The 25,275-nt window shown below is 40.1% G+C and overlaps 1 protein-coding gene across 1 annotated transcript in view; it reads right to left on the bottom strand.

The window, feature by feature from the left end:
* Positions 1-25,275, bottom strand: part of ctnnd2a (catenin (cadherin-associated protein), delta 2a) — a 144,067-nt gene that overhangs the window by 94,767 nt on the left and 24,025 nt on the right. The window contains exon 7 of the mRNA XM_080489850.1: positions 21,862-22,240. Coding sequence (XP_080345976.1) covers positions 21,862-22,240 — 379 coding nt within the window. The remainder of the gene's footprint in view (positions 1-21,861; positions 22,241-25,275) is intronic.

Consider the following 25,275-nt stretch of genomic DNA (forward strand, 5'->3'; position numbering starts at 1 on the left):
TTTGTCCATGTTCTTTTCTTCGGCTCAAAATGTCTCTGTGTGTAGAGCTCTGCTGCAGCAGGGAGAACCAAACAAAAAGCACAGCCACAGTAAGGACGATCAATGAAGAGTGGGGGAAGAGAGAGGGTGATACTCATAACAGCTGGACAGACAAACGGATAGCTAGAGATGGGTGGATGGAGCCTGGGACGAAACCCATCCAGAAATAAAAAGTGGGCAAAAATCTTTGGCGAGTCAACTACAACTGAAACACCTCATTTTCTGTTCCGTCCCCCTCTCTCTTACTCACTGCTCCCCAGTTACTTACTGATGGGCAAATGAAAATGACCCTAGTAATCATGGACCACCTCTCTCTCCGTGGAGAGGAAAGAGTGAGCAGTTAATTCCACTCTGAGGGTAAACCATAAAAAGAAAGACAAGAGGAGAAAACGTAGGTGAGAGAAGAAAATGAGAGGTCATAAATAAAAGTAACAAAACCTGTTCCAGTGAGCCAAAAGGAGAGGAATGATGAATGGGATGGAGGAAAGATGAGTGGATCTCCTCTCTTCTGCTGCTCAGTTCACTTCAGCGAGAGGAACCACATCTTTTTTTTTGGCACAGATGACCATCCCTATTGGTCATCTCCTCCCTTCTTCTGTCTCTCTTTGGTTCTCAATGTCTGCCTTTTTTTTTTTTTTTTATACCCTCCACTCCCCCATGCAGCAAACAGACAAAAAAAAAAATCAATACACCTTCTCTATGGCATCTTCCAGCTGGGAATAGGAGCTCAGGGGGCTGAATAAAAGTGAACAAAGGATAGAGAGAGAGGAATGAAAGGTGCTGAATGAGTCTAACGTTGAATTGAACAGAAGGGTGCATGATGGTGCAGAAAAGGCAGGGGATGAATGTGACGCTTGTCATTAGCAAACTCAAAGAAAACTTATATTTTGTTACGCATATCAGAGAGCACTTTTTTTGATTGTTATGTCAAATATGTTGTGTATAAGAAAAAGATTATAGAAGGTAAACTACTTAAATATGAAGCCCAATAAGATGATAACAATGTAAGCTTTGTACATTCATAAGTGTGCAAAAATTGTTTTTTAAAGCATTTTAGTAAAAAAATGTAAAACGAACAAATGAAATAATCACTTTAAATGCATAACTTAGAGGGGCACCAAAAATCACAGAGGCTATGTCTGCTCTGAGGTTGAAAAGTTTTAAAAATAGGATTTCCAAGTCCTATAGAAAATCCGAATACCATAAAATGCAAACTGTAGAGCCAAACGACTGGCCGTTGATTATATTTTGAACACTCTTTCATGTCTACCTTTGTACCTGAGGCAATGCAAGCGTTTGCATTTTTCTCGAATGTTTTGGTTAATAAAACACAAGTTAGCCCTTTAAAATGTAATCTCACGGTGCTAAAAGGAAGAGTAATGCAGAATGGAGCGTTTTTAACAGAAAATGGCTTTCCATCTAAGTCAAAGGTAAAGCCATATGCTTAGTTTGTGGTGTACGAATCAGTGTGGTCAAGCATATCAACTTCATTTGGGGATTTGGGGAATCAAGACCAAACACTTGATTTATGCAGGACATCTAAAGCTTTGCTATCTCAGCTGCGAAATTAACGAGAGCTTTTTTTTTTTTTTTTTTTTTAAACCAAGGTTCACATATCTCATAGCCAAACCCAGCTTTGTGATAACCAACCAAAAGTTTTGGTGGAATCTGAGGGAGAAGAAAAGGCCTTTGAAGAGACTAAACACAAGGAAGGATTGTGGACTTTACAGGAAATCTGAAGATTCACTTGGAGAAGATGGTGGATAATTTCGTCAATTTCACGTTGGCTTTGAACAAGAGCTTTGATGTTGGCAAACCGGCAGTGTTATCCAATCATGTACCGGGGTAACCAAAAACTCAGACATTCAGAAGGAACTGGTTGTTTGGAGTCAATATAAGGGATGTCATAAAGTAGGGAAGGACATATTTGGCAAAAGCTCTGACCTAAATAGAACAATGGAATTTTATACTTGTTTTCATGAAGGTAATTACATGTATATCTTTTCAAAACTTTCCTTTGGGCGTTTGGTGAGGTAAGCCTTTCTCAGACACACGTTTAGGATAACTCAAAAAAAAAAAAGAGCTTTTCATCTAGTTTTCCTTTTTCACAATTTGGACAAAATAAATGTGCCTACTAATACTGTAATGTAGAAATTGTCAAGTAGCAGAGTGTGAGGGTGCGTTTATGCATCATTTTGCACATGCACTCTGTGAGGCCGGCCTGGGTGTTGCTAGTGAAGGGGAATATTAGTGTGCAGGGCCATGGAGCAATTTGCCAGGGTAAGGAAAACACAAATGCCGGCACTAGTCCTTGCAATTAGCTGAACACACAGAATTGGAAGCCTAATCGAATAGGGCATTAAGCTGACAGACAGGTGTTCATTTATATACACACACCCAGAGAAGGGAGTGCACACATGCACGTATACAGAATATTGACTTTATACAAATGCTGCAGTTAAACAAGGGTGCCTGCTTCCATGCACAAACATCTAGTAATGCATACACATACAGTGCATATCTGCACAAGCGTATACTCCATGCATCTGGCATATGCATTACAGACGCACCTCCATACGTTCTAATATCAAAGAGGCCAAAATACACACAGCTATTACCCGCATTTGCTGATCGGTAATTTTCAGCCCGGTGCCACTATTCCCAAGTTGCACAGTGCAATTACTGGATGTTTACACAGCCAAACAATAGCCCAGTGAAACATACTCTCAGTCAAACATTCATTAGATGGGCCAATAGAGGCTGAGGTGACCGAGGCCATTACACTGTATCATACAACATGCTCATTAAGATTGAGCTGTGGTGTCTAGAAAGAAAGGCCAGATCCTCATAACATCTACTGAAATGGAAAACAATCTTGTTGCGTTGTGGCTGGCATGGTGGTTTAATGGTTAGCACTCTGATCTCAGAGTGACAATAACCTTGGTGCGAGACCAGTGTTAAGAGGCCCTTTTTGTGCAGTTTGCATGTTCTCCCTGTGCCTTCACACACTGCCAGCTGGGATCTGCTTTAGTGCACTACAGCACAGTGCAGCTTCAAGTCATTATGAAATTGACACTTTCATTAGAGGGAGATTGTGAACTCCTTTGAGTTAGTAGAAAACAATTCTTGAGTAGGTATAGCACTACGAGGTGTTTACACTGGACAGGTGAGAGACCTATATAATAAAGTGCTTTTATTTTTTATCCTATTATTAATCCATTGTTTGTACAAATGATTCACGTTCATACATCAACTAGAAAACATTGTGTCAACCTGGAAAAAAATTGTCATGCAGAGGACAAAAAAAGCTCATCTATAATATCACTTGTTACGATTATTTGTATTACAAGTAGTAATTTACCAATTCTGACAGGAAAAATCTTCATCTCTTCCTGTCTTTAAAGGTAAGGGTCAAGAGCTAAAAAGCACCACCATTAAATATCATTACAGCTGAGTAGAATTTCCATGTGAGTAGTATATTTTTGTACCCCGATTTTAAAGTGAGTAAATCCAGCCTCCTTCAGACCAGTATTTATTTATTTATTTTTACAGACTGACACGAGAATTGATATCAGTGAGCATCCATCAACAGCAGTGCAGCATTATCATGTCTGAGAGCACTCTAACTTTAGCCCTGATGCAACAGAAGTGAACAAACTGACCAATTGAATCCCCATCCGCCACACTCAGCCAATCAAAGCGCAGACGCAAGATTAAGCCGGCAAATGAGCAAGAGCTTGCTGAAAAATTACGGCCCCATTGTGACTTGATTTGCAAGCTGTTGCAATCATGTCGATGGGTCTGCTCTGGCCTGAGAATGAGAAGTAAGAAAGGTGAGCTACTTTTAATGTGATGATGCTAATGAGAATGCTGGCTTATGCGGACGTGTGTATGAGTATGTGTGACATGATCATCAAATGCACCTTCATGCCTTACCTCTAATGAAGGTGCCACACTGTTGCACTGTGTGTCCGTGTGCATTTCAACCATAAATTATCCAGGATTATTCTGGCATATTAATATCACACTGATAAGGTCAAGTGCATAACTGTGTGTGTGTGTGTGCGTGCGTGCAATTCATTCATCCCCTGCCAGTTTCTAATTTCAGAGCCAGTCGTTTATTACAGAGGTCAGTGACCTTCACTGACATTAAACAAGAGCGATGACTTGCCAGACAACATTCGCACACCCCAAAGCACACACACATAAACAAACTTCTTCTGTTTTCTTTCAAACAAACACATGCCTGAATATGTATGTGAATCCCTCAATCCACCCACGCACACTGCAGATAAAGCAAAACCTTTTCATCTCCCACTTAATTTTTTCCCCTTATTCCTCCTTGTCTATCTTTCCTATTCATTGAATCTCACTTTTTTCTGTAACGGACTTTCTCTGCTCAGTCAATAAGAGGGCTATAATTGATGCTACACCAGAGTGAAAATGTTATAGCGCAAAATGTTACAGCACAAAATATATAAACAAAGGGCCACGGGCCCAAGCTGTACAGCTCTAAGCAAAGGCAACAGATGGCTAAAGAATGACTTGAACTGAGAAAGCCAGAGGATGTTGACGTTTACACCACATTAGCGGAGTAAGAGCTTCAATGTCCCATCTATTACGGCTGTGACGATACCCGCATGACGGCAATACCGTAATTGTGAACGCCTCCCGCAGGATTGAGCCTATTACCATCATATCTGCTTCTTTCTTGTTTGGCAAAGACACAATAGTGTATATTGTTTGCAATATGAAATGTAAACACAGTAATTATTGTCTTTCATTCGTATGCTCGGGGGCTGCTGGTGACAAAACAAACCACTTCCTCATCATTTTAGCTTCCTGCGCAGGGAGGACTGGAACATTCATCAAACATACAGTCTTTTATGGGGGTTTGATTGTCTGCAACCATTTTTTTTCCTTCTGGTATTGTGTTTGTGACATATACAGATAAAGGTCTGTATATTATACACAATCATACATAATACAAGACAAAGACATAAACATAGCTGTCACAATCTATGACATCACCAATACTAACGACTGTACAAGAATGTTTTTTTTACATCGAAAGTTACTAATACTGTATGTAAATATTGGGGAAATGTGAAGAAAATACTTGTCAACCATAAATGTAATGATATGCAAATATAGCAAACTCATGCAATGGATTCACAGCAGGAAGAGCTATGGTTCAATTATAGACGGATACGTTGGCTTGCTCCCACATTACAGAAACAGGCCTGTTAGGTGTAAACAGGTGTCAAATTGGTAAATATCAATTTAGAAACCTAACTGCCTTTCACCCTATGTTGGCTTGAATAGCTTCCAGTCCCGAGTCTGGATCCAGCTAGTACAGAAGATGAGGGGGTGGATATACAAGACTATTTATTGCCTGTGTTCACATGCCTGTAAAAAGAGTCCAAAAATGTTCCTCACTACTGCAAACCACTTTGTCATATGGATGTAATACTGGGCAGCTGAAATGTGCCATGGTGTCGAGTTTCCTTCAAAATACAGTCTGCAATATATTTTCATTTACACTTTAAAAAATAACATTAAAAGAGAACAACAGTTAAGCCCGAGCATGTTCAGTTTTGAAAATACAGCCTCAGATGCTTCCTGAATAATATTTGCATGATCTTCCAATGGCTGTTTAAATTTTGTCTTAGTTCTTTGCTCAAAACGATCCCGACTAGATCATGTACTGTAAGCTAAAAACTCATTTTAAATTGGCAATACATGTAGATGTGGTTGAACTGTGTTGAACTGGAATCCTACTCATGGAGCTTTAGTCCCATGTGACTCTCAACTGTAAATAGCGGGTATTGAAAATCAAGGAAGATATACACCAATAAAGAAAACACACAAGCTAGTACTCATCCTTCTATGGGGAAATACTCAAAGTGTTATCCTGATTTATTCAACTCAAGTAGTTCAGGTCATCTTTTCCCCTGCTTAAAAACATCACCCAGTAACAGAATTTTTTAACAACTTCTAAACTTCTAAACAGAAGGCATTTAGACGCCTCTTCAATCTCTGCTTCAAAAATACTTCATTTTGAGTTGCCTCTGCCCAAGAATTACAGGGCAATTCCTAACTTAGTTCACAGTTCACCTTGGGGTGACTAAAGTCTCCATGGGCAGTGACTAGGTTTGGGTGTAGGCATAAAATTATCAGAGTATTGCTTGGTGTGCAATACGAGGATATTATTAACGTACAAGAGAGTACAATCAGCAAAGAAAAACTAATAAACCAGTGATTAGCTTATGCAACTGCTATTCTAACTGCCTTTAGCTCACAAAGGAGCAATGATACAGCACACAGTGGTAGCGGGTCAGTATTTGCTAGAAAGGTGATCACAATAACAGATCCAGCAAAGAGTGTGAACCTACTAGATATTAAATCGATGATCGTGGTGAAAAGACATGCTATCTAATAAAAAAGACCATATCCATACAGTGACCACCCGGAATTGAGTTTATAATCCCTCCCTGGTATATTGGCAAGATTTATTAAAAAAATTTTCACCTAATCTCCTATATACTGGACATCGGAGCATATGAAAGCAGAAGAAGATGTAACCAGAGAGGGCTGAAGGTTATCATGGTGAAACGATTTGAATGACTGGACTGAAGTTGTCATAATCATTGCGAATAAGCTTTCTGACAACATAGTTATCCAGATTTAAAAATTGTGATATCTTCCATTGACGTTTGTATGAACCAACCAAACACTGGCTCTCTCTCTCTCTCTCTCTCTCTCTCACACACACACACACACACACACACACACACACACACACACACACACACACACACACACACACACACACACACACACACACACACACACACACACACACACACACACACACACACACACACACACACACACACACACACACACACACACACACACACACTCTTTAAAATCGGATTAAGTGGGACTAAAAGCAGTCATCCACTTCAAATGAAAAAGGATGGAGGCAGGGGCGGAATAAGGAACAGATCTCTGCTATAGAAACATCCCATGCTGCAGTTCCAACAAGGCTTGGGTCACACAGTATGACAGAGTGCAGCCTATATTGACTTTATTTGAGCTGAACACACAATGAAATGGTATATTTCACTGCAGTATGCACACAACTATAGAACTGTTGCCTCGCTTCCCGAGGGGAATCCAGATGACAGCTATGATATTTTATTTTCAACCTCCTCCATTCATGTGGCGTGACTTTGAGTTTGTTCGCTGCCTAATATTCAGTGAGCAACATTTCAATGACACAGATGACTGAATTCTCTGAAGTGGTCTAATTTGGTAAGAAAACTTTTTATTTTCTACATGTTCAGCCATCCTTGCAAAATGAACGCTGCCATGAAAGCAAAACCCACGATGGAAAAAGAGTGAAATTATTACCCGGCTCGAGCGCTGCCCAACTGACAGCTCTGACAGCTTGTTTGAGAGCTATAAAACAATAAAGCAAAAGCTTGTAGCTGAAATTGCTAAAAACGAATGTCTTCTCACTGATTTATTTTCCTGATTGTGGCTTTCGAGGCCGACTGTATATTCTGCCAAATATGTGTAGCTAATATTCTATTGTTAGGTTGCATTTACATGCAGAGCAACTTCTCTAATTAGTGCTCCCTTTTCAATATAATGACAGTTATTCCAGACAACACAGATGGCATTCAGTTTGTTTGCCCATTTAGTCTGATGTACATATGAAGACAATTATATAAGATTCAAGCCTCGGTCTTGACAAATGGCATTCAAGGGCTGTATAATCAGCAAAATGATTCAAGCAAATACACAAACCACACAAAATTAACACTTGGTGAAAGGAGAACTCTCAGAAAGGGTAGTCAGGAGTTCCGTGCTGCTCTATTTTGGAAAAACAGATAATATGAACACACTTTACAATTAAGGGTATTCAATTAAAACCACCGAAAGTGCTGTGCGCGTGCCACTCATATACCAAGTGATGCATTTGTAGCTATAAAAACATTACATCCTCCCTCCTCTGCTTCACCATGGTTTGGTTTATCTTCCTGCCGGTGGATCAGTGGAAGTTTGTCAGAGTGGAGGTTAGTCATCTCCGCTAAGTAGCTTCATTAGACACATACACTTAAAACAAGATATGTGTCGAACAGTTTTACTTTCTCCCACTTCCAAAGAATCAAACACTTGGATGCAGACTGGATTTTGTTCACTCCATTAGGTGGTGGGTGGATCTTTTGTGTGAAGGCAGCAGCTGTACGAACAGACCAGCTGCTAAAAAGAGGCACAGCTCTGTGAATTTTACTGCAGTTTTCTTTTTTTTTTTTTTAAATAATCAACTGTATAATTTCTATAAATAATACTTCTGTGCACAACGTTTACTATCATTACAGTTATTAATAAAAATACAATATAAATAAAAAGCAATTTGTGTATCAATTATCCAGTGGTATGATTCACAACAGTACATTTTGATACACACTTAAACCTTCCTTACGAGACTTTAATACACCTAAACACAGACAACCCAATATTGTGTTTATATATAGTGGGTGCCAGTGTTGACATCAATATATAACACACACATGTTTACCGACAGGCTCAAGACAACACCAACAACATTGCGTCCACCTGCCTCTGTTTCCCTATTTTTCTTCTGAAACAGTATTCCCTTATATCCTCCTCTATCTTTCACTTTGCCCTCGCCAACATTCTACTAGTGTCAGATTTTTGACTAGAGACACAGTCAAACATCTGTCTGGATAACAGGACAGCCCTTATTGATATTATGAGCAGAAAGCACATGCACACACAGGAGCACAGACAGGAAGGTACACAGAGATGCAAACGCACACAGAGGGCAGGAAGAGTCTGAGGAACCACCTCATAGCCCGCGGTGTAAAAGCAGGATAAAAGATTGATAGAGACAAGGAAGGAGAGAGTGGAGGATTGCTTAAAAAAAAAAGAACTGCATCACTACTTTAATAGACACGATAGACAACAGGAGACAGTGTAGGAAAACTGTGTGTTTAGAGTGAAAAGCGAGGGAGAAAACACAGGTAGTGAAGGAATGCTTGTGCCCCCAAACTCATTATCGCTGTGGAGTGGTCTCCACATGCGGAGGTGTGATAGAGAGCGAGAGAGAGAGATGGATTAATAGATGCATGATGAAGGTGTGTTCATAAATTGAGTCAGCACCCCCAGGATGCATTGGTGTTATTTTATCATGACTCAGTGAAAAAATTGGATTGACTCTGCAGATTATGAGCGGGATGGGGAGCTCCATGAACAGAACTGGACAGTCTCCCAGACTGAAAATAAATAATCAAATACACAACGACAAAGCCAAACGTGTTTGTCCACGTTTTAAATAGCAACCATTCCTCACTTGGGATGCACGTGATTAGGCGGTTAAACAATCAGGAATCCGCCCATTTTACAGTTGGCACCTGAAATATCAGTCGTGTAAACCAAGCAGTTTTTCATCCCTATGCAAGGCAACTTATTGTCATGCAGCTGCCCACCACTAGTCAGTGCTACAGAGCCATCAGACAACAGTCTTAAGCAAACTGGAGTTTTAAAGCACATTTTGGCAGTACTTGATTTAAATTTTTTTTTAGTTTTTTATTAAAACTAGGTAAAAAACAAACTAACCCTCCACTGAGGCATACAAAATCACATTCAACTTAAGTATTTGGATATTATCATGGACGAAAAGACAGCTGCAGCTCCTAGTGCTAGTCACACACAAGCCATCATCTAGTCAGAGTTAATGTGATCCTACATGGTCTGAGAAGATTACACCTAATACCTCACAAGATATGCTTTCAATTAATTCTATTAAAAGTAAAGCTTCAGGATGTTAACAAAGTACATTGATCTGTTGCAAAATTTTGACTGTGTTTTTATGTTTTCCTATATTACAATTAAACATTTTGCTTTAATTACTGGGGATTTCCTATTCCTCACACAGCAAATCCCTACTTAGGAGTTTGATGGCAATTGCTAACCCTGAACACAATCCAGCGAATAGTCTTCTCCAAGAGCATCTTGCTTTTCACAACACCTAGTCGTGTGTTAACAAAGCAACTCCTCTGGTGCACCTGAGGTATTAAGAGGCCAGCTCAAGTGCACTCAGTAGGTGTGTGGTAAGGACCTTGCAAGTCGCAAACCAACTTCTATACATCCTACACACTCAGACAAACTGCATTCCCTTCAAAGCTGAAGTGATCTTCTAAGTTGAAATGCTAATGAGGCTTGTCATTCTTCATATATTGTATGCTTTCTTTACATAAAAGTATAATCCAGTCACACACTTTGCCACTTCTAGTAAATGCAAGTGTCAAAATGATGTCTTTTGCTGCCAGAAATCAAAGCAAAATCTTAAAAAGATAATGCAATAGGAAGCAAAACCAGTCCAAATGTGTCTGATATTCTACGTTCGGCCTCAGCTTGAGATAACAAAATTGATAATCAATTTATTTTTTGTTAAATTTTTGAAACCCACTTCCATCCAGTCGCTTCCGTTTAATCCTCATGAAGTGCTTGGCAACATACCTGTGAGTCAGTCTTCTTTAATTAGGATGCCAAATGGGAAATTTAAATTAGGGACAATATTGGTATGAATTTTCTGTGGGCATGTGTGAGAATGAGTAGGCATTTAAGTGTTTTATTTCAGTAAGCGGCCTTCCACAGGGATGAATTACGAGATGATTGTAACACGCAGGTGTTTTCATACCTCTGGAGCTGGCGAGTATCGACAAGGCAGCAGGGCCACATGTAATCACATACAACAAAGAACTATTGTTCTAATTTCCAACACCGCAACAGATATGAGCCCATTTTCATATTTTCCACAACAAAGCTTATTTTGGAAACTTGTTTCCCTTTTTCAATGCATTCTACTACTTTCGTGCATTCACCTCTTGTACCCATCCTCCTAAGTTTTGCAGTTTTTTTTTTTCTTTTCTTTTTTTAGCTCTCTGATCATTACTGAGTCCCACAGGGTCCAATAACAAGAACTCAATACTTGATTTCCTGCAAGCAACTAAGCTGAAAGGTCAAGATCCCTCTCCTGCTCAAGAGATATACAGCTCGCTGACCTTAACTTCTGCAGCCCCATGGAAGAGCGAGTCTTGAGCAAAGATAGCAGTGGCTGCTTGACATTAATGTCAAGAGACGATGTTAATAAAAATGATAATTAGAGATGAGATACATTTCTCTGGATGTGACATTAATAGTGCTGAGTTGGGACTTTAGCAAGGAAAAAAAACAATCTCTGTCACTGTCGCAGGAGGGTGATAATGGTAATTGCACCGTGTTCATCGGAGACAAGACGAGGACAAAGCCTGTACACATGGCTGGACTCGGTATGAAACACTGGAGGGTTTTCACTTTCACCTTCAGACGCGAGCATTTTATGGCAAACAAAACGCAAATGTAAACTAATGCATTGTTATGATTATCATGTTTAATGTGATGCTAATCACTTTCATTTGAAAACATTCAAAATCAGCAACATAAAACCCCAAAATTTAAGTTTGAAAACTATCTAACAAACTAACTAATTGAACGTGTGCCATTAAAACTAAACAATATGCAACATTATTGAAATCATCAATAACTACAGTGCTGATCATGTGATCAGTCATTTACATTTAAAGGACATCAACATTCAGTTGTTCTGACGTTAAATGACCTCAGAGTGACAGTTTACAGGTTAGAGCTTGTAACAATGTTTGTGGACTAGTGAACGATTCAGGTGGGAAAAGTGAACACTTGTTGATACACTCACCATCACATTGAGCTCCAGAGCAAGCCCCTCAACGCTGATTAACTGATTTATCCACCCTATTTCTAAGGTGCAGTGGGCAGCCACATTCGGGTGCTCCGCGGAGCTGATGGGGGTCAAGAGTCTTGCTCATGGAGTCATAGTGGCAATCTGTCTGCCGTGGGAATCAAACCTGAGAACTCCTGATCCCAAGTTCACTTTTCTAGCCTCTAGGCCACCACTGCCCGAATTCCATGCCTTTGATTATTACTCCTACCTGTTAACAGGAGCAGTGGGCTGTCATCATGGGACCTGGGGAGTAGGTGAGCCGGGGGTCGGTGCTCAGGGGCCCACAGTGATAACACATCGGCCAAACGTCCGATTCCAAGAAAAGTTCTCTAACCTCGAGGCCAATCTATAAGTTTTAATTAACCTTCGGCTTAACTTTGTTTTAGACTGATTGTTTTTTGTATGTCTGAATTCATTTGGCTGTGAGCTGCATAGACAGTCAGGCAGTCCAATTGGGTAACTGCTTCCTGAAAAAAATCGTTCATGTTCCTCACTCACTGACTCCACTTAGGTACAGATGTATTAAAGATAATATAATGGCAGACATATTTTAGCTACTGTTGCAGGACTGATTACACTTATCTTGGATACCAGTTAGTAAATGTTTATTGAATGTACTTGGGATCCACAGACAATATGAAGCTGGTTGGTCTTGCAATTTTACTGCATGTTCCAACCAGTGTGTCATTGGCTCTGGAGGCAGCAGGACAGGAAGGCTGTGTTGCCCTCAAGCATGAGCTGCAGAGAAGGCGAGGTGAACTGAGGCGTGGGGAGGGGAGAAGATATACAGTAATTCTGCTGGTGTGACATTTTCCCATAATCCCTCCCAAATGCCAGCAGCGTCAGGAGACAGAGCCGCTCAGAGATGGTGTGAAGAGGAGGAGAAAGGGAAAGCATCTATTGCCACACAGGAGATCATCTAATATCCACTGTTCTAAGCCTGTACATTATTGTGCATGTTGATTTCCTGTGTAAGAATTAGAACATTTGACAAATGATAACTGAAAATTGTTAAAGACTGTGGTTGCATTAATGTAATGATTGAACTAAAAACATTACAGACTATCGCCCTCTTTCTTCCTCTCATTCGCACCAAGAAAATATTCCTCAAGCACCAAAACAAAATATATCTGTCAACGCATCAGCTCAACTTTAAACTTAGTCTCTACTTTTCTTTTTATGTATTTATCTTTACACCTAAATGTTAATGTTTATATAAATGTGTTTTTGTGTAACTAAGCAGTGAAAGCTTCAAACACATTTACCAGTCTGCCTCTGTTGGGTCAACCTTGCGTCGCCAAGGCCTCGGCTTTAGGACTCATCACAGCAGAGAGAAGGCAGACACACGGGATTGTGATTTTCCCAAGGTCAGACACACACCCATACAAACAGATAGGCCACCTCAGAAAACGGGAAATAACTACAATGGGCAATTTACCCAGAAAAGGCAGGGATGACGGCCAGGACACACACACACACACACACACACACGCACACACACACACACACACACACACACACACACACACACACACACACACACACACACACACACACACACACACACACACACACACACGCACACACAGCTGTGCCTCAGGACCAAGGTTCTGGCAATGCATCATTACCCTCCCTTGGAGGTGATTCCATATCCCAGCATGCATTTCTCATGTGGAGAGGAAATTGCCCCTGGGCCGTGCTGAGAGCCAATAGAGTGTGTCCTCTCTCCTCTATCCGTCTCTCTCTCTCTCCTGTCTTTCTCTTTCTTTAAATCCCTTGCTCACCCAATCACTGTGGCTCTGAGAACCTCCCTGTCCTTCTTCCTTTGCTGTCTCTACCTAAGACACTCGGTTACCCACCCATTCCTTCATCTTTCTTTTATTGACATTTCAATTTTTCCCTTTTCATTTTCTCATTTCTTCAATGTCTGACGAAGACACAGATAGATAACAGGGGGCAAAAAGGCTTTTATGGCCTCTTTCGTCTGTCTTGCCCTGCTTGTGTAGTAGTGAAGGTTTTGTTATTGGTGGTCTGTGTTGAATGCTGTAACATTGCCAATGCTGTAACATTTCCAGGCAGCGGGTATGTAAATGTAATTCTAATGCATTTATAATAGTAGTGAAATCCATTTCTTTCTATGTGCTGTATCTAAAAAATATCAAATTTTGCATATTTTTTTTTTTGGGAACAACAACAGATAGTGAGAGTTCATTCTGTATAATGTATTATTATCAATAAAGGTGTGAAACCTATATAAGTACTGATGAACAGCATTAACACAATAATGTAATGCTTGAGTGATTACGTAAGTTAATGATGTATTGATTGGCACACTCACTTCACAGCGAGAGAATTCACTGTTTGAGTGTGTGCTGGGGGGTCTGAGTTTGCATGTTCTCACTGCATGCATGATTTTTGTATGCATGCATGAGTACTCCAGTGTCCAGTGCGTTGACAGTTATTTGAAACTCTTAAGTTGCCTGTAATTACAATCTCTCTGTGTTTGAACTGCTGCCCTGTACAGGGTGAGGTATGCTCCATCACTTCTGTCAGACAAAGTTGGATAAAGTGATATTGAAGATGGATGAATGGTTGCTTTATATTTAGCTGTTCGAACAAATGATAATAAACGGCAGCATTTGAAGTCACAACCTTCTTGTCTCTCTCCATGGTGCTGAAGCTTTCAGTCTCTTTGTGTCTCTGTCCGCTGTGCTGAAGTGCTTCAACCAAACCATTGTTTCTATGGGTCCCCTGATAAACTCTGTCTATGCCTTTTAGGATGATCTGTTTTGCATCTCAAATAAACCTGAGATTAACTGAGTAGGTTATCTTCATAACTGTGAGGCAATTTGGCATCACGTTTTATGAAATTTGAAGCACAAGAAGATTTCTTTCAGTTCGATAGAGAAACTGCTGAAAGCACTACTTACTGGCATCTCACAGTTTTGTTGTAACATCAGATGGAAACTTCATTCAAACTTAAATATTTCTCATGAAAACTGACTTTGTGAGTTGGGACTCCTCCAAAAAGCAAAAGTGCAGTGGGCTGTGTGGGTGTGCAGGTATCACATGTATGAGTGATTAAAAAGTGTGGCTCGAGGAAATCAAGCCAACCAAGGAAAAGAGGGAGGAAAAGAAAATGCGTCATAGAAATGTATGTGTCTAGGCAATACAACTGAACTACACTGCATTAAAATCAAGAATCTACTCCACTGGTACCAAGTAAACATGAGGGCAGCATAATGTGTTTTCAGTTTACACAACAGAAATCTCCAGATGCTTCACATAGTGAACTGTGTCCAGTGGACGAGTGTGGGTCTTACTTACACTTAAGTGAGTGTGGGATCTCCTGTCTGAATGTAATCCTGTGGCCAAGACCTGCCACACACTCACTCAGAGACACAGAGGCTCAGCGCAGCCTGCCAGCGTCTCAATTTCCATCTGAAGCAGCTGTTCTGTCTGTCGTCACAGATAACCTATGACTACATACAATGAGCAAAGTGCTTACACAGACAGACAATGGTTTTATTAAAGGAACTGAGATCCTTTGTGTCTATATCACACATGTTATTGAATAAAGCCAAACAGAGCTCAACAGACAACAATAGCAGTCCCATCATGATAACTTTGTCTTTCTGCTTTCCTCAGCACACTCAAATACACATGCAATAACAAGCTATTGTACTTTAAAATATATAACACACTGCACAATGCACACAGGCACAAATGCAGTCTTGTATGTCGCCTTGAATGCAAACAAACACACACAGTCACCCACAGTACCCATTCACGGGCCAACAGATAAAGCACTTGTACACACAGTCACCGCTGACCACTGCACTATTTCCATTAATAGAGTGATGTGTTGCCGTTGAGAACCAGCAAACACTGAAAATAAATGGTGACCAGTGACAATGGCATGTCACACCAGGTCACATCATATCAGGAAATGCTCAATAGAAAATTCATGTCAGCAGCCGCAATTATATCTTGCAAATAACAGGGGGCAAAAGGGTATTTGTTGTACAATGGATGTTTTACATCTGTTTTAGCAGATATATAGCTTTATCCCCTAAATGTCCAACATTAAATAAAATGTGATGTTATAGCAATAAGCTTAAAATGAATCACAATTAAAGAACATAACGATATCAACTATTACTACAAATATAAGCATTCCTCCATGATCAGAGCTGTGGAAAGGAATGTACATGAGAGTGAAATTTATATTGGAAGAGTTTGATGTATCTTAAGTGCTGTGTCTGTTTCAGGCTGATTGTGTGTTTGATTAGATAAGTCAAACTCATTCCCACAGCTGAAACAATACCGGAGTAGTGTTTTTTTCACGCTGCTACTGCTTCTCTTCCTGTCAATCCTCATTATTTTTACAACACGGTGAATTCCCCTCACCTAATGCACCTCTCCCTTTACAATGTTTCTTTGCACTATTAAATGCCTCCTAAACTCCCCAGGCTTGGAACAATAACCACTGCCCCCACTCCACCCCTCCACCTCCTTGCTTCCTAATTCCCTCCTTCACCGAGTTAATGTTCATCTCTCTGTCCCTCCAGGCTTTGCACGAGCACTCCCTTCGTTCGTTCTCAATCTTTCAAGGTATACCACTATTCCCAACAAATGTCTGTCTGTGCTTTGCTTTCTCTCTTAAGATTAGCAAATTCTCTTTATTTGTTCCTGCTTTACCCCCTTTTCTTTATTGGTTTTTGAATTTCCTTTCCAGCCTTCCTTTGTTGGTTCTGCAAGTTTCTCACCATCTCCCTACCCATATAGTGTTTATTATTCATTTTAAGAAGGAAACCCAAGTGGGGAGAAAAGTTATTCCCACAGTGAGAGTTTTAAAGGGAACACACAAATAAAAAGAAGGGAGACACTCAACATCATCACGATATACTCTGCTGATCTCTGCACTTCTTATCTGCTGCTCTTCAATATATTCACCTCGATCTGATTTATATCTTGGGGTCTACCATTGTCCATTTTAGTCTTGTCAGACCAGTTTTTTTGTGAAAACAATATTCTCTTTCTGCCCCCTCTGCTGATACTATTCATCCTCCTGCCTCATTCCCTTCTGCTTCATCTTCTACTAATTCCCTCTTCCCCTCCCTCATCCATCTTATCTCCCTCTCTTCCTTCTCTCCTCACTCCCATCCATTAGCGGTTATTGAGTTTTCTCTTTGTGTCGCTGTCATCACCTCTGGCCTCTCATACCCACTTCTTTGCAACTGTAATGGCCTCCAGCTGTGTTACTGGATGTACAGACACTGCAAACTATACGGTGTGCAAGGTCGACTTTGACTATGCGTGATTATAAAATCACAGACTGCTCTGAATGCACCTTGTTTTTTCACCAGGACTTTACAGGAAATACACTGATTTGCATTTATTGCCCAAAGACTTCCTGCAACTTTAAACTTCATTTCTCATTTGGATAGTACTTTTGTCTCAATAATGCACTTACCGTAAGTCTTTACAATATGAGCAATGCCTGTGCAATACGCACACGCATGCTTGCACGAGCACACACACACACACACACACACACACACACACACACACACACACACACACACACACACACACACACACACACACACACACACACACACACACACACACACACACACACACACGCACACGCACACAGAGTAGCAGGCAGATATAACCTCTGCCCCCACTCACAGTGTTCCTTGTCTCTAATAGCTGCTAACCCATTTAGCACTTCATGTTAGCTCAACTAGATCCAATTACAGCAAGAGGGAGAGAGAGTGAAGTTTGAGTAGGAGGCCATTTAACCTCCTGACAAAGCGGAATGTAACACATAGCTTTAATTCTGTATTATTAAGAAGAGTGAAAAATGACTGCATATAAACAGATCAGGATTTTTAGGAATTAATCAAATCACAAATTATGCTGACTCGAATGGCCTGACGGAAATTAATAAAGAACCATTAGCATGATGGAAAATTTAAATGAACGTCACTGAGTGAGCAAGTATCAGACATAGTTTGTAATATACATATGCCAGTGTAAATATATACTGTAAAAAAAAGGTATTTTCATATTACTGATGCATTCCTTTTTCTCTTTTTATCCCAATACTATTATTGAAATCACAAGCCTTTAAGACAAACTTCATCAAGGACAAGAAAATGCAATAACTATGACACTCTTTTGTCAAGGTTTAGGTTCTTTGGCTACCTGTGGAGCTCAAGTTTGCCAAAATGAATAAAGGCATACAACAAGCTGGGTCTAAAATATTCTTGCACCACTAAGCTTCAAATAGTAAAAACACTTAACAGTTTTCATGAATAACTATGAAGCTTCTAATTAAGTAAGGATTTATTAAACTCTGCAGGGTGCAACAAAGAAACAGCCTGCTTTATGTTGGATTGGAATTAGTTACAAAATGTTGTGAAATTTTGTTGTTGGATTTTCTAAAATGAAGTGCAAAAGCAGCAAAAACAAGCTTAATGTCTGCTCACGTAAGTGTACAATGCCTGAAGCAGTAATGGAAACAAAGTAATCTCTTATGTGTGCTTGTGCATAAAAGTAAGTGCGCTAATGACTCCGGTGGGCCAAAACAAAACACTTTTTGTTTCTACAGTTAAGAGAGCAGCGTGTTTATGCCTGAGAGTGTCTGGAAACTGAATGTACTTCAAACCTCCTAATCAACACCTCCATTGGCTTGATTTCAAAAGTTGCCTGAGTAATGAATATTCTATTGAACACTAAGTTCCAGGTTATACCATAATATATATGGAATTCTACTCTGCTCACAGATGCTGCACAGTGATGAAGTGGTTAACAAAGTGAGAATATCTATTTCTGTGTATAGTTTCAATGTTCAAAAAAGAATGTGTTTCAGGTCAAATGGTTCCTAAATTGCGTGTGCGTGTGTGTTTGTGTGTGTGTGTGTGAATATCAGTGTTGTGTGATTGTGAACACACACTGTTGCAAATGTTCTTGACATTATATAATTGGTGAGAAATAAAGTTCGAATATTGACTGAAGTTCGAGCAAATGCCTTTTCAAGTCATTAAAATTCACTACAGGCAAAAGTTTACATATGTATTTGTGGATTGGCCTTCTAAACTGGAGAATGAAAAATTCCAATGAGAGCAAACATGTTAGAATTTTGATGATATTCTGCAGGCAACTCCATTAATGGGAAAGTTGGGTGCCAGTGCCGGTCACTGGCAGGAGCACCCTGACTCCAGCAATGATGAGGAGGATGTTGATGATGGGGATGCAGTATCGTTGAAAACATTGTTTCTTTTCAGAAACAAAACAAGTTGTAAAACTAACTTTTGGGTGTGACGTGCTCAAATAAACCCATACAACAAAATCCATAAAACAAATCCACATAGAAAGGCTAGACTTAAATAGAGGATTTTAATGGCTGTCAGGTTCATGTTATAACCATTACACCACCCAGTAACTCAGTCAGGCTTGTATCAATAGATAATAAAGCTGCCGACTGATTTCTTTCCTCATATTTGAGCATCACGTACAATATGTGAAACTGTTTTTTATTTAATCTTAGTGATTCCATATCTTTCTCATGAAACTTGTTCACTATTGCAACTGTGTGACTAAAAAGCTTTTCACAGCCCTGAGGTGCTCACGTAGTACAACATGAAGTACTATCTACCTTTAGCTGCAATAACCAAGTATTGTCTGTGCAGTCAACATTTGAAGGTCTCCAAACATTGTGAGGCTGTTCGGATGAAAACAACTAAACTCAATCAATGTCTGACCAAACATTTCAGGGAGTCCAGTTCAATTAACAAAATTTGTTCCAAACTTCGCTGAGTGGAAATATTAGACGTGTTTGTGTGAAACAAGTCTGTTGAATCAATCAGACTGCATTAATAAGAAACCATGGTGGCCTCATTATCGGTGAGATATTTCAGATATCGTCACGCCACTGAATATTGTCCAGAGGGGAGGATTGTGTTCATCTGACTGTGGACCTGTCGTTGATGTTTTTTTTTTTTTTTTATGTTTCTCTTTTCTTTACATTTTCTGCCATTGTTTTCAATAATTCTCTCCCTTCCTTGTCTCTTCCTCTCCTGTTCTTTCATCTATTCTCTCTCTCTCATACTGCTTCTCTCCTGTTATTGACAGCTGCTGCTGAGACTTGATCCACACGTCGCAGTCCCTCTCACTCTGTAATTAAAGGAATTATACATCAAGAGTCCTGTGAAATATATATATATATATATATATATATATATATATATATATATATATATATATATATATATATATATATATATATATATATATATATATATATATATATATATATATATATATATATATATATATATATATATATATATATATATATATATATAAAGAGGGAAGAGGGGGCTTTGCTTAATTGTGTAGACAAGAGGATGGAAGTGATCACAGCCCAGTAGGACTCTTTAACACACAGCGTGAGACTAAGGGAGGCAAAAAAAAAAAGAACTTCTGAAGCAACTGGCGTGTGACTGAAACAACTCTATGCTCTTCTTAGTTTATTTCTTCAGATATTAAATTCAGAGATAACACTAAATTGTACCAAAAATGTCTACTTTGGTGGTAGAGCAATGCGATATCAAACTGTTTAATGCTGTTGAGACTTTAAATAACATCATGCGTGGTGGTGGGGTACGCAGTTTCTACACACGATACACAACATTTTCAATAAAACAGTGAACCACAACAAAGTAAAAAAGGAGAGTGGTTACAGAAAAGACCCAACTGGATTTTCATAGATCACTCTGAACAATCTTGGCCTGAGGAAGTGTGCTGATCCCGGTAGCTTGTCTGGAAGAAAACATGTCTGTGTTTTTTCGGATATCCTTAAAAGCTGTTCTCTGCCTGGGTTCACTCTCAAGAGAGAGAAGTGCCAGATCCTAATGGCCTGTAACACTCCAGACTTCTCCAGGTCTTTCCCCTATAAGCCCACATATTGAATTTGACTCATTCACAATAATTTATACAATAACTTCTCCATGCCAATGCCTTCAAGAGGTCGCTGGTCGCAATCAAGAAGTAATCATGTCAAAAAATAACTGTAAATGAACAGTTTGGAGCAGAGTAAAAATACTGTGACATTCTTATTTATCTATTTTTTTTACTTTTTAAGCTGTGTAATGTCTTCTGTTTGGTAAGTGAATATTCAAATCTTTTTATTACTATTTAAATATTTTGCTACCATTATTGCTGGTCGCACATTATCAGCAACATAAGTACATTTCTATGCTTTTTGTTGTTTAGAGCACCTGTGATACTGTTGCCATTTCATAGTGAAGAGCTGTTGATGTTAAAACGTGATCTAATCCTGAATCCATGCTGTTCAAAACCGGGACTGTTACCATTTGCTAGTTTCAGTTTCAATGTTCATTGTTCAGATGGCAAAAGCAAAACAAGTAACAAGGCCCAGTCCACTGGTGCCACTTCATTGCTGAAGTTAGAGTCCAGAATAGAAACAAACAAGCATATTTCAAATGCAGTTTTGCGTTGTTTCTCCTGTGAACATGTCTTAGTCTTATTTTATTCTATATGAGAAGTTTTGATCCAAAACGTGCACTAATCCAAAGTGTATACCACATCATACTCTGACAGTTGAATGTATTTTAGGATCGTAGTCATACAGGTGAAACCATCTCTGAGCCAAAACACTGATCATTGTCCACAGTGAGGTCAGGTTAACATGAGGCTAAATGTTAGCCCTGTTGTAGCTGTTGTGAGGTTCTTTGAAGTGAGTCACTTGTCTGTCCGTGTGCAATTATATCTGCAAACATATAGCAGAGGCTCACACATGTCATGTTTGACATTTCAAAAAAACTTGAATCTTCCCTGTGCTCCACCAGCTGGAGAACTTTGTGCATCATCGAACCAGAAACAACTGAAAAGGATACACGCATATCTGTGCACACAACACACATGCCCCACCTCTCCTCTCATCCTACCTGGGATCTTTCTGGATGGAGTCGATGGATGGTGAACGTTGAAGGCTTCCTTCGGGCGGCAGGGCCGGTCCTGATTTGCTGTAGGGTGATTCCACCACCGAGGGGCAGTACTGCAGGGTCCGGTACGGATCCGCCACATATGGATCTGAGCCGTATACATCTCCACTCCCACCACCTCCACTCGAGGTGTAGCCTGGCCCCACTGTGGCGTAGTTGTTGGTCCCACCGCGGCCGTAGTTTCCTGTGCCCGTCCCGTGACTTCCTGTGCGCTGCAAAGGGGCGGAGTCGACACCGGGGGAGGAAGGTGCTATGGTAGGAAAGTAGGGACAGAGGACATAACTTAGGTCATGGACCTGGTCATGGACACGCATGGTCAGGTCTACAGAGGAGAGTCAAGGTGGGGAGAGAAGGAGAGAAGGGCAAGGTCACGAGCACAAGAGAAGAGAGACAGGGCAGAAAAGCAAACATAGAGATGAACAGATGTTTAATAAAAAACACTCTATATGAATGATTATAAATTGGCCACATGCCCTTGATTAACCCTCTAATGACTTGTACACCTGGATTTACTTTGTTTTGATTTTATGGCTACCATAAAATGTGCCATAAGCATGTGCATTTACTAAACTTTCCGACGTAGCTTCAACTTCTTATATAGTGGTTATTTGATATAATAATGTGTTTTTGAGTACTGAGAAAATAATGTTAAATATGAGTGACAGACTGGTGAATCTTGTCTTTCTCTGCTTTGTGTTGTATACCAGCAAATACAAGAATGTAATAAAAAGGTGAAAAGAAGAGCTCAGACATCACAGCTTAGCGCCAGCATATAATCAAATCCACTTGATAACCTTAGCCAAGGCTTACTAAACAGCAGAAGTGTAAAAACTATGGCGTTTGTCTTCGCTGAATCAGTGGCGTGCCACCAATGCAGACTCATGATCACAAAAACACTTTATGGTGAATGAGAAGTACAGTAGTCTGGTAAAAAAAATCTATGTGACAACAGTTTCCACAACACTTCAATACTGCACACAATGTTTGCTTTGTCACTCAAATGACTCATTAGCCTGTCATTCCAATACAATAAAAAATGTAAACTCTGCTCATAAGGCTATTTGTGGGAAGCTAGAGGACAATTCAGGAAACTTTTTCCAGCACAATGTGACATCTGCCTGGTGAGCAATAAGGACTAAAAAATACATTAATAAAAAAAATAAAACCCCAAGCTATCTTGCGTCAGAGTGACTTGGGAATTGAACTGGGATTTGTTTTGGGGATGTAAGCAGCCTGCAGGGGCACGGTAGCTATCACTGTCCCTTCACATTGTGCTGGAGCGATACATCTGTGATATATCAAGGTGCTAATGTGAGTCTGGGGGGCTCATTTCTCTCACTGTAAAAACACAGAGACAGACTGTGAGAGGGAGCTCCATCCCGTCTGTCATTAGGGCCGAGGTATATGTACAATGAAACACGCACATGCAAAACCACCATAAACATGTACATGAGGGGATAAACTATAAATCAGTGTCCCTTGTAATCGAAGTGGTCTAGTGATTGACCAAAGCTTTAACACACGCCAATGAACTTCCTCGAATTATCCTATAAAACTTTCCCAGAATGGAAAATGCACACCAAGTAAATCACACACTCACAATATACATTTAACATTTACACATGTTATACCCTGTTTACGCAATTACCAAAAGGCGAGAGGATGTTAGTTTGCACTGAAGTTGAGCGTCTAATCGTTATGTGACCAACAAACTTGCTCTTTAAGCGCTGTCTTGAGTGCTGGCATTTACTTGACCTTCACAACCCCCTTATCACTCGTTTTCATCTCTCTCTCTCTCTCTCACGCACGCACGCACGCACGCACGCACGCACGCACGCACGCACGCACGCACACACACACACACACACACAATCTGCTTCACCTATTTGGTGCACAATGCCGATTAAACTATTCCTCACCAAATGTTTTCTAAATCTCTGGTTTAAATTTGTTCACTCACAGTCTGGTAAACACTATTAGCTGCAGCACACACACGAAAAAATGATTTTGGAAGACGGAATCAAATTAGCATATTTCGGTTTCTTGGCTCTAAAATCAGGGTAACAAAAGTCATTCGCCAGCCAGACAGCAAAGAAGTCAAGTTTCAGACTCGTCAATGCAATGCCCACAAGGCTAAAGACTGCGTGAGCTCCTCTACTGATGCCTCAAATTTGACAAGGATCCAAAGAATTAGGCAGAGACACAGTGAAAGAGCCTGGGAAAAGAAAGAAAAACTGAAAAGTGAAGAACTGTGCAGCATTTTAGAAGAAAAAGTGCCAGCCAACAGAGGAGAAAGGGAAGAAACAAGAGGCAATGGAGGGAGCGACAGAAAAACCGCACAGAACAGAGGGTATAGGAGGGTAATGAAGCAAAGTTACTTCCATCAGAAGCAAATCCCAGTCTTTTCTGTACTCTTTAAACAGTGTCCGTGGTGTGCCTGTCTTTCTGAACGTCTCATTAGCAGCCTAGGCTTTAGGCTAACACCACCAGTGTCAGTGTGCACTCACCGAGTGACTCGACACTCAAATAGGACGAACCTTGGAGCAAAAGAATAATGAAAAAGAAAAAAAAGGGAGGGGGGGGGGGGGGGGCACACACAAAGAAATGTCCTGTCATATTCTTTTTATTGCCTGAGCTACGTCTACTAAATAGGAATGTCCTTAGTTACGAGGTGAAGAAGAAAACGGAACAAGAAGGAAAGCAAAAGTGATATGAAGAGATTGTAGGAGGAGAATTCCCCCCAAAATGTCCTGCCAAATAACTGTTTTAGTCTGTCCTTTAGTTTTTGCATTCTGTTACTTTGTATTCCGCCCCGCTTTGCCTCTTTATGCATTTTATTTTCCTCTGCACTCATTCCTTTTGTCTGCTCCCCTCCCCTCCTCTCCAAGTTTAAGTAAATGGTACCCTGCTGAATTCATCATTTGCTCTGGTAATGGTGTGTTCTGACTGATGACTTGACCTTTGGGGCTGATACGGGTTGGTAAATCAGAATTTGGCTGCCTGCTTATGTGCAACAAGATGTCCTATGAGTTCAATGCATCAATGTTTTTTTTCCTGCATTACTCGTAATGTTTTACACTTATTGAAACCTTGATAAATCCTCAAGCAAGGGCACGTTCCCTCCTGTGTGGTGCCTCATTTTAAGTCTTTACTTTGCCCCAGGTTATCGTCCCAGTTGCACCAGGAAGTTCATTCAGCGTATAGACTAGCTAAGTCCGCAGTGCAAGTTGCAATGAGTTGCTGTGGAGACATCTGTAAAAGGGAACAGCTCGACTTGAACTTCAGACAGGAAACAAATAAATCTTAAAATCCAAATTTAAGTTTGGATCCATACAGTAAAAACAAATGAATGGTGCT

The sequence above is a fragment of the Lipophrys pholis genome (genome assembly GCF_963383615.2).
Source record: "Lipophrys pholis genome assembly, chromosome: 20".
NCBI classification, from domain to species: Eukaryota; Metazoa; Chordata; class Actinopteri; order Blenniiformes; family Blenniidae; genus Lipophrys; species Lipophrys pholis.